The sequence below is a fragment of the Sinocyclocheilus anshuiensis genome, unplaced genomic scaffold (genome assembly GCF_001515605.1).
Source record: "Sinocyclocheilus anshuiensis isolate Anshui unplaced genomic scaffold, SAMN03320099.WGS_v1.1 scaffold3274, whole genome shotgun sequence".
Taxonomy (NCBI): domain Eukaryota; kingdom Metazoa; phylum Chordata; class Actinopteri; order Cypriniformes; family Cyprinidae; genus Sinocyclocheilus; species Sinocyclocheilus anshuiensis.
In genome coordinates, this window is record NW_015537940.1 from 667,535 (window position 1) to 680,114 (window position 12,580).

Below are 12,580 nucleotides of genomic sequence, written 5' to 3' on the forward strand. Positions count from 1 at the left end.
GAATCTTTAGTAGTTTTTGCATCAACACCCAATCGAATTACATATGCAAAATACCATGCTCTGAGACAAAGAGTCGTAAAATTTCCCTCCAAAGTTACCATTCCTCATTGGCTCACTCAAATCCCAGAGGAGTGACCTCGATAGAAGATAAAGGCCTCACATCAGTGACCCGCCTTCAGTCTGCAGTTCTGTTAGATTCTGAGAAGATGGGGACGCTGAGCTAGACTTCTAAGGACACCCCAAGTTCGTGCCAGGCCTCGGCCTTGACTTTCCATTCACCAAAGATCCTAGGATCTCAGCTGATGTCTCTTAGCTCTTTTTCACTTTCCACTGGGAAGAAACTCCCAATCACCATCGAGTCAGAACATCTTTGGAATTCATCACTCTTCAAACCCGAAAGAACATGATCGCAAGTCCAAAACCTTGAAACCATTAAGACTTTCATCCGAAACTGCATCCGGACACTCGTCAACGACCAAGGCAATGCAAGTATCGTACATTTAACTAAACGAAACAGAGGTTTAGTATAAGCTGTAGACCCCGTTATAAACGGGCCTGATGGTTTCACCTGACTGCGTACCTACAAACTTTGGTTATTTGTTCATCCAGAGTATTTGAGTCTTGACAGAATAAAAATATGAATTAGACCTGTTAGTAAATATGCTGGAATACACTACAGTGCCCAGATGTTTGCCCCAATTTGCAGTCTGCTGGAGTTGATGCTAGCTGCCAGTCAGCACATTTTGGGCAGTTGAAATTGACAGTTTCACAGAAAATCACATAGGGTAAGATATATCAAAAATGTTTGATATTTTGAGACGATTTTAGAACACACTGTTTTTATTTGTCATGCTTCTCCTAGCAACGAGGTGCATGTTTCTGCATGAGTTTAGAACGACTTGAAAATTTGGTAGTGTGTGATCCTCAGTCGTTTAGTGTACGATGCCTGTTTACAGCGAGTGTATGATACTTAACGTTTTAAAACCTAAGTACATATTTCAAAAGTGTATTCCTGCCTTTAAAATTTATAACTGCAGTTTGGTAGAATAATCTTGAATTATTTTAAAGAACGAAGCTGAGATTTCTAGAATATTCTCATGCAGTGAGTTCATGCAGTGATTTTCAGACTTGTGAGAGTCGTGTGGATTGAATTTTCTTTCTCATATCACTGGTTCATTGGCTCTGGCTCTGTGTTGAGATGCAGACACTCTGGGTGATCTTTACTGAGTGATGATCCTGCCGAGATCAGATGATGGTGTTTACCCAGTCAGTGTCTTTGAGAAGAGAGTGAAGATTCAGCTCCAGTTTAACCCTTGCATGTTTGTTTACTGTGGTTCCTGAACATCAGAGCGAGCGTCGGTTTCCGGCTGCGGCCACCTGTGGTCTGCCAAGCACAGGAGGAACTCTAACAATACACAGCTTCATAAATAACTGTAGTAACAGGAATCATTAAAACGGCCAGATTTTCTTTTCACCCCAAGGTCATATTTGTCACCCTGTGGCTGCTACTTTCCAAACAGACCTGCAAATTAAAGGTCCCTGCAGGTCATTGTAGACGTCTCTGCGGGTCTAAAAACCCACTCGGCCTCTGAAAGAAGAGCATGCCAAAGTGACTCATGACTCATCTTTGACATTGTGCTAGAAATTAATCTATTTAAGTGTAAATGAGATTAATTAGCAGATGATGTTTGTGAGTGTAAACACTTATCAACATTGCTTGCAGCAAAATGAGATCTGTAATATGTATCATTATAAACATGAAACAGTTTTTGATGTATGGGGGCTGATTTTTCTATTGATCAAGATCCCCAGACAGAAATAAATTGATCAAACCTCCATGCTACATATTGTTAATCAGAATTTCTGTCTTGTTTTCCAATAAAATATTTAAATGTCCTTATAATTATCAAAATTGCATAAGATATGAATTAAAGGAGAGGTCTAATGCTATTTCATGCGTTCTGACTTAATTACACTGTTAAAGAGTTGGATTCTCATGCTAAACGTGGCCAAATTTTCAAAAAACAAGTTGGACGTGTGACTTCTGTGCCAAATACACTCCTTCAGGGTTCATATTAGTTTCGGAAAGTTTTTTTCGAGCATGGCCCGTCATGACATCGTAAAGGGTGGAATTCCTTGTATGGGCACTTCTCCAGGAAGAGCGCGCGCACTCATCAACAAGAGCGAGAGCAAGAGCAGGCCATCAACGTGCTTCATTCGGGTTACGGAAGTCGTCGGCAGCGCTACACAGGACTTGCTCGAGAAGGATTTGTCATTTTGTTTTTAGTCCACAAAATCAACAGTCCCCATAGAAGTGTGTTTTTTTGGTTGTGAGGGAAAGATAACCTTGTTCAGCTTCCCAAAGAACCCAGCGTTAAGGGAACAGTGCATGCAGTTTGTTTCTCCGGGGCAGAAACAAAGAGTTGTGCAAGTGTGTTTGTTTCTTCTTGGCATTTCAGTGATGATTGTGATTGTTTTATAAACAAATTAAATAAAATTTAATTCAATAAAGTTTTTGTTCCTGTTTTATGTATGTCGATGTCACAGCTTGCAGATGGAAACTGTGTGTGTTATGTCCCCTTTTTAGGGAATATATCTTAAATTTATATGTATTCATATAAGTATTTTTTTTTTTTTTTTTTTTTTTATTTTATATCACAGTTGTATATCACAGTTTCCAAAAAAATATTAGGCAGCAAAAACAACAACAACAAAAACAACATTTTTCAACATTTCTAATCGAATTCTAATGGCTGATGAAAATTCGACTAATTTGCCATCTCAGGAATACATTACATTTTAAAATATTTTCAAATAGAAACTGTTATTTTAAATAGTAATAATATTGCACAATATTACTGTTTTTACTATATTTTTGGTCAAGAATAAGCATAAGAGACTTCTTTCAAAAGAATGAAAAAAACTTAATTATTCCAAACTTTTGGTCACCAGTGTATGCATGTATTTATTTTTGTTATGCTAATTAAGTAAATTGCTATTCTTTCATGGATGTTTTAAGCATAAATCTTTTTTATATGGGCATATGAAAAACAAACTACTTGCCAATAAGATATTATTTGGAGTAAGAAATACAATTTTAAATACTTTTTTTGTATTTTTTACGATTATTAGTCGTCTTTTTTTTTGTTGTAAAAGTTATGACAAATTAATATTTTCAAGTGTATTTATTTATTTATTTTTAACTGGAAAATTGGCTAATTAGCCGAATACTGATTAAAAAATTTTAATGTTTTGACCACCCAAAATGTTATTATTAAAATTGTATGAATAGTCCTAAGAAGTATAGATACAATGTGATGAAATGTACACATTTATTTGCTGTTAACAAATTAATTAGAAAAAATGTTGCTATTAAAATAAGAATAATCCTTTAGGTGCATCATTGACACCGAGATGGTAGGCAGTGAGCATTTCCAGCTGATTTTAACCCAGTCTTTTCTCTCTTTCATGAAGGCACCTACCTGTATCCCAGTTTCCAGGGGAACATGTCAGATAACGACACCGCCAGACTGGGGCTGGATTTTCAGAGGATGCTGCGGATTAATCACATGGTCTACATTGCTGCAAGGTATGTCATGCCAGTTCAATCTCACACTCACACAACACCACAGCCACACACATTTCAAAAGATTCAAGATGCAACATCGACTGGGAATTCCAGACCTCCTGATCGGTACACACTAGTGCTGTTTATCCAGACGCCTGCAGCAGTAAGACCCACACACTATTGATAAGGGTCGTGTGATTGGGCCAATCAGTCTCATTCAGACCAGGATTGCAGACAGATGGATGTTCGCTCGCTCTCTGACACCTCTCTCACCCCTTCTATTTCCTCTCTGTCTGTCTCTTCACCACTCATGCTCTCTCGCTCTCGTTTTAGCTGTCCTCTGCCCCTTTCATTTCAGCTCAAGGTGTTATTGGCACTGTATTGTTATTTATTGAAAGAACTGGCAGAAAGAATCTCATTTGCCCTAATACTTGATGAGAATATTGGCATTCCTGTCTCTCTCTCTCTCTGTGTCTCTGTAGAGATCACGTTTTTGCCATTAACCTCAGTGCTTCAGCGGAGCATATCTTCCCCCAACAGGTAAGCTCACCTTTTTCTCAACTTCCTGTTTCAGTCATCTCTAATGTTTTTCTTTCTCTCAGATCAGTGCTGTGAATGCGTGATGTTGGAATATTGACTTTTATTCGTCTTTGGGGAAGGACCATTCAGAAATCCCATTTTTCAAATGATTAATTCTCTTTATGGTGGCGTTAAAGGACGCATATTCCACACTTTTATAGCACTGTCCATTTTTCCCTGAGGTCCACTTGAAATGTTAGTCAAGGTCTCTAACACAAAAAAACAGCCGTAATTTAGTTTTACAGAACCATTTTCTGCTCTCAGTGTGACACTTGGTATTAAATATGCTTTATATGCTACTGTACATTCTGTAGGATTTCTATAGGTTAATTGCAAGCTCATTGCAGGTGAGTTTCATTTATTGAAAAGCCTCTTCACAAGCTTAAATTATTTTTCACAAAAACCTGTGCTGAAATGTGTAGCTTACTGCAGTACACGGTTGGCAATTTGAACAAATATGCTATATTTTGGTGCTTTTTTATTTTTTATTTTAATGTAATTTCATATAACAAATGAAATGCAATGATTATAACTTATAACAATAATTAATATAATTATAACAAAAAGTAAGCTGGCATTAAAACAAACTCGTTTTAAACACATGAAATGCCTTTATCGCCTCATTAAAATATGGTAAAATATTGGCATTTTGGTCTGTTCCACATCAGAACTCTTGACCTTCTCTATCAAACAACTAAAATTATACAGCAATATCATAACTAATTATTAATTATTAAAAAACAAATTACAAAAAGTATATTATATCAATATTATATCACCCAAACATATTTTTTTTTTACATTTAACTGTCCCAAAACCCTGTTCAAACCCCAGTTTGTTTATTTATTATTTACTAAATGTTCATAATAGTGAATTGCAGGCTTCATATAAAATGAATGGAAAATAAAACTGCTCATATACAGTTTAGCTTGAGGTTCACTTACAACATTTTCAAAAGGTTAAGCTTCTGCTTTCACTTGCCGTTTGTTGAAAAGAAAAAGTACCTTTTTTCATAGCTTTTTGTACCTTATTCAAGGTACGTTGTTTTTTCCCCCCTCCTAAGAGACCAATTAACTTGAGTTCTGAATGTTAAAGTATATATACTTATTTGTTTTAAATAGCAAAATAAATTTTCCATCATCAAACTGTATTCCATCATATGTTGTTGTTAATGACAGTAATCCAATCGAATGTAATAGTGTTGATGAACCCGTCTGCACATGGAGAGATCGCTTTCTGCTTTTTGTCTTTTGGGTCTCTCTGACATTAATATCTTAACTGTTGAGAGTAAGATGTCACTGCAGCAAATATTTGTGTTAGTGAGAGTGTTGTTTTTAGCTTGTCATTGTATGTGTGTGTGGGTGTTGATTGCCTGTTGTTCCTGTTGGGTGGGCTGACATGGGGCAGCCCAGTAAATCTCTGCAATACAACCAGACCTAATGACACCAGCAAGCACCCAGACACACACACACACACGCACAATCACACTCTTGAACACAGCTTGTTAACAACCTCAGGGATCTCTCTCTCTCTTTCTTCTTGTTGCTCAGTCCTCATTGTTTAACTCTCTTTCCTCCTTTTTATTTTTATTATGTGTTTATTATGTTATTGAAGTAAATGAAATTTTCCCTTTGCAGCTGTTGTGAATAGCGATGAGCCCATGATTGTGTGTTTGTTTGTGTGGCAGAAACTGACATGGAAGACAAAGGATGTGGAGAAATGCACAGTCAGGGGGAAAAACAGCGTGAGTACACAGCCCTTTTATTTCACTTCCTCCCTTTAATTGTGATAGAAGTCAGCAACTGGTGCTTTTAGTGGTCATTAGTCTCGCATAGCCAGACTTTCATCTAAACGGCAGGTCTGGTCCACATTGCAGCTTATTTTGGGAAAAAACGACCAACATAGACAGGAAGAGACCACATGACTGACATATAGATCATTTAAAATGATTTATTGGATGTTTTAGTGTTTTATTTTCAATGTAATTAGGCAAATTAGTGTAGAATTTTTATATGGACAGTTTATCAATTATTGGCCATAACATGAAAATAATTATCAGTAAGAAAAAAACTGTCCTTATTCCTAAAAATTGTGTCAAGGCAGCCAATCAGATTAGACCTTGCCAGATCAAGAAGGCACTTTCCTGTGTTGTGGTTAGTATGTATGGTCAGTAGATGGTCTGGGCCAAGACTAAGTGATTCTCCACAGGTGGCTGCATATACATGTAGATTTGCGAACACACACAGGCTTTATAATATCATTGTTGGTTGAAGACTGAGTTGCAGGGAGTGAGTCAGATCCTGGAGCTCAGCATAGGGATTATGGTAATTTGTGTATGTGGAAGTGAGGGAAAAAGAGAGTCCGTAATGATGCTCGCTGTAAGCTTCAAGATGAGTCAGTGTGTGTGTGTGTGTGTGTGTGTGTGTGTGTGTGTGTGTGTGTGTGTCAATCAGGAGTTATATATAGTGTGAGTAAAAGCCAGTGTCTTGTCTTTCACAGGATGAATGTTACAACTACATCAAAGTGCTGGTGCCACGTAACGATGAAACTCTCTTTGCATGTGGAACCAATGCGTTCAACCCAACATGTCGCAACTACAAGGTATGATGAGTCTATTTCTGACACACACTTACACACACATACTTACGCACTGTAAACACCTCCTACAGATGCGCAGACTTCTAAAGCTTCCCTTTAAAGAATCAAAACTGACAGTCTAAATGCACACGTTTACCTAAATTTGTCAGCATTAAAATTAATTTGGATATTAGGCCTTTTCAAAAAATTTATATACCCTGCTCCTTCTCAGAAATGAATTAATATCCTGTCACACCTGTTTGCAACCTGAATTTGCTGTGAGGGAGTTCTGTGTTCTCCCACCAAACCTGGCTGTTGGTGAAACTAAGCATTTTTCTGCAGATGCAATGAGCAATGTTAACGCATGTTAGTGAGACATTAACCGAGTTTATGTGTATTTTGGGATAATGCCTAAAAAATGCTGGATGTAAGCACCAAGAGGTAAATAAAATTATTAAAATGGACATTAAAAATTAAGGTGGATAAAAGTTTTAGTCAATGAGAAGACATGCACATAAACTACAATAGAAATGCATTTACTGAATAAGTTCCTAGATGCATGTCCAAAATATCATGGGACTTTGCTTCAGGTCATGTGACTGAATAAATCACTAATATGATTGGCTGCTATCATTTCACTCAGATGACAGACTACTATTATTTATTCAGTGTGCATATAAACTATGATAGAGATGCATTTACTGAATAAATTCCTAGATTAATTGGAAAAAAATGTCATGTGACTTTATAATTTGCTCAGATGATCGATTGCTGTTATTGCCAGAACTGTCAGATGTGAGAACCACAAGTAATTTTACATTTATTTAAAAAGAAGCCCTAGTGACTTCAAAATTTAAATTTCTAGCTCATGTAGTAGTCAGTGATCAATTGTTACCTATTTGCTAATAGCTTTTTAAAATAATTGTATTATGTTTTCTTTTTTCATGATGATCCTGCTTAAAAGACTGCTTGAAATCAAAATGACCCTTTTTAGTTTCTATTTAAAATGTCCCTGGTATTAATTTTTCATTAAAATTAACCAATAATATCATAGGTTTTCATAACTTTTAACCAATCCAGTCAAATCACACTTGGCAAAATTAAAGGTACAATATGTAAGTTTTCACCACTAGAGGGCGCGTATTCAAAACAAACAAAGGCGTAGTTTGATGACGCCGTGACTGCGTGTGGAATCATGGGAGTTGTCGTCTTCATCCCCACAGCTGACGCAATCCGACGGGACTCAGGCAGAAATCATGTTCATGGATGAGCTAATGTATTAAAGATTTATTAACATCGTAGTATGAAGCAGAGTGAGGCGGAAAGCCATCGAAGCGAAACGAGGCCGCTGAAGCAATTGCTAATGAGAGACGAGAGTGACACACGGCTCGAAAGCAGCTGAGCTTTTATTATGCCACACTTTAGCACTTCCGCTCCTTCCGGTGGTGCGTATGTGGGGTAAAGCAGCACTGTTTTATCATACTAGATACGTTTGAAAATTCTGTTATAATACTAATACTGTCCGGTCGTCACCTGTCTAATAAAACGCACAACATATTAAAGCGTCTTTGGTGTTTCCATGTTTTCTACAAAACAAAACCGGAAATCGAGGGTGTATGATGTCATTGGCATGCAACGCAATGACACGATGGACAAGGTCCGTGTCACTAGTTAAAATTGCTTATTTCTCTGGATTTAAACATTCTTCGAAACATTTGGGATAATGTAAGTACACACGTCAGCAAAATATATAACACTGTTCTAGTGGTTTTTGGATATTTTAATAAAAAAATCTTACATATTGCACCTTTAAGTCCCTCCCAGTAAAGTATTCTGTTTCACTCGAAAATGTGAAATAATGATCTTTAAGAATCTCAAGGAATTTGTTTGCCTGCACAAATAGGCAACATATCACTAGTTTGATGTAGAATTAGGCCTGTCCTGTGATTGATGGTTTCCATCAACATTAGCAGACCAGTTCCTGAGCGGTGTGTGTGTGCCCGTGTGCTTGTTTGCCAGAGAGCATGTAAATCTGACTAAACTCTGGAGGAGGCCAGCAGGGAGTCAGCTTAACTCACGGATGAGGCTCTGCTCTCAATTTTTCCGTTTGAGGCTCTTTGGAGATCCTGATTTATGCACCTTACCCTGAAGACATCTTCCCTCCATATCCCTCGCTTTCCTCCTCCTGCGATTCTCTCTCTGTCTGTCTCCGTTTCTCTCACTCACCGTCTCGTTTTTCTGCATCTCTCCGAGGAGAAGGCCAGTTTGTTAGAGCCCTGGAGAAGGACGATATATCACGTCGTGCAAATCATGTCACTCAGTTCCTCTGCCTCGTCTTCTCATGCATTCCTTCACTCTCAAATCACAGCTCGCGAGGTTACACATTACTGTGGAGAACTTTCTGGAAAACTGCAAAGAGAGGTTGAGGAGAAATAGTCGTTTTGAGACTTTTGGAAAAGTAAAATTTGCCATTTTAGACTATTATAACATGTTTTCCCCGATGTCTGTTTATGTTAGTCAAGAATTCTTGCAACAGAAGTATCCATAATGAAGATTTTCTTTTGAGAGGCAGAATATATCGGTTATCAGCTGAGATATTAAAAGATTTTTTAGAATTTATCGGTTTTGGTCAATATTGGATATTTATTTGTACATGCTTATTTCCCAGTGTCTGTTTGTTATTCAAAGATTCTTGCACCAAAAGCATCTGTAATGTAGGTTTTCTTTAGAGAGGCATGTATATGTGTTATCAGCTGAGATATTAGTTTTATAGTGTATATATATATATATATATATATATATACACTGAACAAAATTATAAACGCAACACTTTTGTTTTTGCCCCCATTCTTGATATGCCACACCTGTGAGGTGGATGGATTATCTCGTCAAAGCAGAAGTGCTCATTTACACATATTTAGACAGATTTGTGAACAATATTTGAGAGAAATAGGCCTTTTGTGTACATTGAAAAAGTCTTAGATCTTTGAGTTCAGCTCATGAAAAATGGGGGCAAAAACAAAAGTGTTGCGTTTATAATTTTGTTCAGTGTATATATATATATATATGTATATATAAATATAGGTATCTGATTTTTCTTTTCTTTTTTTTTATATGCATATGCTCTCATATTTTCATATATTCATCTATTGCTTGTATAAATTTTAATTACACTTACCACTATCTTATCACTATCTGACTAAATTTTTATATTGGTGCTTTGCTAGCACTGTTTTTGCTGTGTTTTATCATTCGTTCCTGTATGAGTAAGGTTTAGGTTATTCATATTTCTATTAAAGTGTTATACAGACACATTAAACAACAAACAGGCACACTTTCCTCAATAGAGGTATAGATAGTCACTCTTTGACATAGAACCAATCCAGTGCTGTTCCAGCTTTAATTCCCCTCTATCCCTGTGAGTTACAGGGCGGTGTAAGTGCTGGTGAGCTTCAGTAGGTGTTAATCTGGTAGGGATGGCACACAATGTGACCCTGAATACCAGAATGCCCATAGGACCCTCTCAGCTGCACTGCTAAATGTGTTTGTGCGTGTGTGTAATCCAGCCGTCTTTGTGAGGACGTCTCTAGCCCTGCAGGGTTAATATCTGTGTGGATTTGTACACACATATGTGTGCGTCACCCAACAAAGGCAGTTAGCACGCTGTTTTTTTCTGTGAACACCACAGGTCGGGAGCTTCTGCTCTGCCTCTGACTAACAAGAGAAACTGGCACACTGTTCACACCTACAGTTCCCAAAGAGAAACAAAACAAAACAACTATGGAACACACACCGCCCACCGGCCCACATTTATACAACACTGGATTACAAGCTCCCAAAAGTCTGTGCAAAAACCACCAACCAGTATTTAAAACATGACCTAAATGGTATTTATAATGACACTGCAAGGAAAGGTTTTTCGGCATTTTTAATAAAGATTATTGGAGTGTTTTACAAGAAACGTACTTAGAATTATTTGTGAAATTTAACAGCAGTTTCAGAGTGAAAATAGTTTTACAACCAAATATATTTCATTGTAGTTGTAAACGATTCACCAATGCATCACAGCTCTTTTCTCAAAAGATTCTGAATCAGAATTTACAATATTAAAGGGACAATTCACCCAAAAAATTTACGTTCAGTCACTTACTCGCCCTCACCTCTTTTTGCCCAAACATTGAACGTCAATGGGGTCCAAATCAACAAGAAGTTGAATAGACATTGAATATAGTGCTCTATTTCTAGGGTTCTTTAGTTGGCTCATTGTGTGTAAGGGAGCTTTTTTTTCCTCTATCCGGTCAGATGTCGTCTTTGGAGCAGGACGGAGAGGAGGTGGTCGGTCAAGCCCGTTGCCCTTTCGAATCCCGCCAGTCCAACGTTGGCCTGTTTGCCGGTGAGTTGGCAGAGCACCAGCCGTCTGGGGAGGAAGACACGAAATCTCCTATAATCTCACTAGTGTTCTACTGACATTTTACAAAGCGCTGGAAGTCGCAGTGAGACAGCAGTGATCACAGAAGCACAGAGATTCAAAAGGGACATGAGGGAGATGAGACACGTCTCTCTTTTTTCTCTTTGTGCCATATACACACTGAACTGAACTGAGCTCTTCTTTGTGGGGTTCGTGTTGTTTTGATTTATCCATACTTATTTCTCACCTCACTTCCCAGGCGGTGACTTTTATTCAGCCACAATGACAGATTTTCTAGCAAGTGATGCAGTGATTTACCGAAGTTTAGGAGAAAGTAGTCCTGTCCTGCGTACCGTAAAATACGACTCAAAATGGCTTCGAGGTGAGTCTGCTGTTATTCAGCTACCTACATTTATTTTCTGTATAATTTCAGTTCTTGTTTTTAATCATGTCTTGGTTTATTTAGAGCCTCATTTTCTTCATGCCATTGAGTACGGGAACTACATCTACTTCTTCCTCAGTGAGATTGCAGTAGAGTACACCACCCTTGGCAAGGTCAGACACTTCAGTTCATTTCTTCAGTATCCTGCAAAAAAATATATAGTTATTTTTGTCTGGCTTTCCACAAAAAAAATATGTAAACATCCTTAAAACAATATAAATTAACTTGAAGCAAAATTGCATACACTTTAATTTTTTTTTCTTGTTTTTAGAAAAAGCCTAACAATTTAACTATGCTTAAAACAAACTATTTGCCCATGTACATTTGAAAAATGTCTCGCACTTCCTTACTTTTCTTATGTCTCATTTACTTACACCAGGTGGTGTTCTCTCGGGTCGCTCGTGTGTGTAAGAATGATAATGGCGGCTCTCCAAGGGTTCTAGAGCGCTACTGGACGTCTTTCCTGAAAGCCCGGTTAAACTGTTCGGTTCCGGGCGATTCATTTTTCTACTTTGACGTTCTTCAGTCATTAACCAATGTCATGCAGATCAACCACAGGCCTGCGGTGTTAAGCGTCTTTACCACTCAAGCCAACAGGTACCGAGTCTCACCACAATACGATTTGACTGTCTTCATTTATTTAAATCCAATCCATTTGGTTTGTTTATGAATAGTTTGTTTGTTGGAATAAGAGTTTGTTTTTAAAGAAAAAAAAACATCCAACAGAGCTTTTATCTCCTCAGCATCACCGGTTCTGCCGTATGTGCGTTCTACATGGATGACATAGAGAAAGCGTTTAATGGAAAGTTTAAGGAGCAGCGAAACAGCGAGTTGGCCTGGACGCCAGTTCCTGATGAAATGGTGCCCAAACCACGGTAAGTCATGAAGGGGTATCACAATATGAACAATCCAGTTGATACTAATATTAGTAAATGCTTTTATAATAATATATATATATATATATATATATATATATATAAATATAAATTAAATTTAAAATATAGAG

General features: G+C 37.5%; 1 protein-coding gene across 3 annotated transcripts in view; it reads left to right on the forward strand.

Annotated features, from left to right (window-relative positions):
• The window catches only part of LOC107663405 (semaphorin-6D-like), a 173,899-nt gene that overhangs the window by 121,744 nt on the left and 39,575 nt on the right, over positions 1-12,580 (forward strand). For all 3 annotated transcript variants that reach the window (XM_016453628.1, XM_016453637.1, XM_016453645.1), the window contains 9 exons: positions 3,475-3,589; positions 4,051-4,108; positions 5,835-5,891; positions 6,647-6,748; positions 11,027-11,117; positions 11,392-11,514; positions 11,599-11,687; positions 11,954-12,171; positions 12,318-12,449. In XM_016453628.1, the coding sequence (XP_016309114.1) occupies positions 3,475-3,589; positions 4,051-4,108; positions 5,835-5,891; positions 6,647-6,748; positions 11,027-11,117; positions 11,392-11,514; positions 11,599-11,687; positions 11,954-12,171; positions 12,318-12,449 (985 nt within the window). The remainder of the gene's footprint in view (positions 1-3,474; positions 3,590-4,050; positions 4,109-5,834; positions 5,892-6,646; positions 6,749-11,026; positions 11,118-11,391; positions 11,515-11,598; positions 11,688-11,953; positions 12,172-12,317; positions 12,450-12,580) is intronic.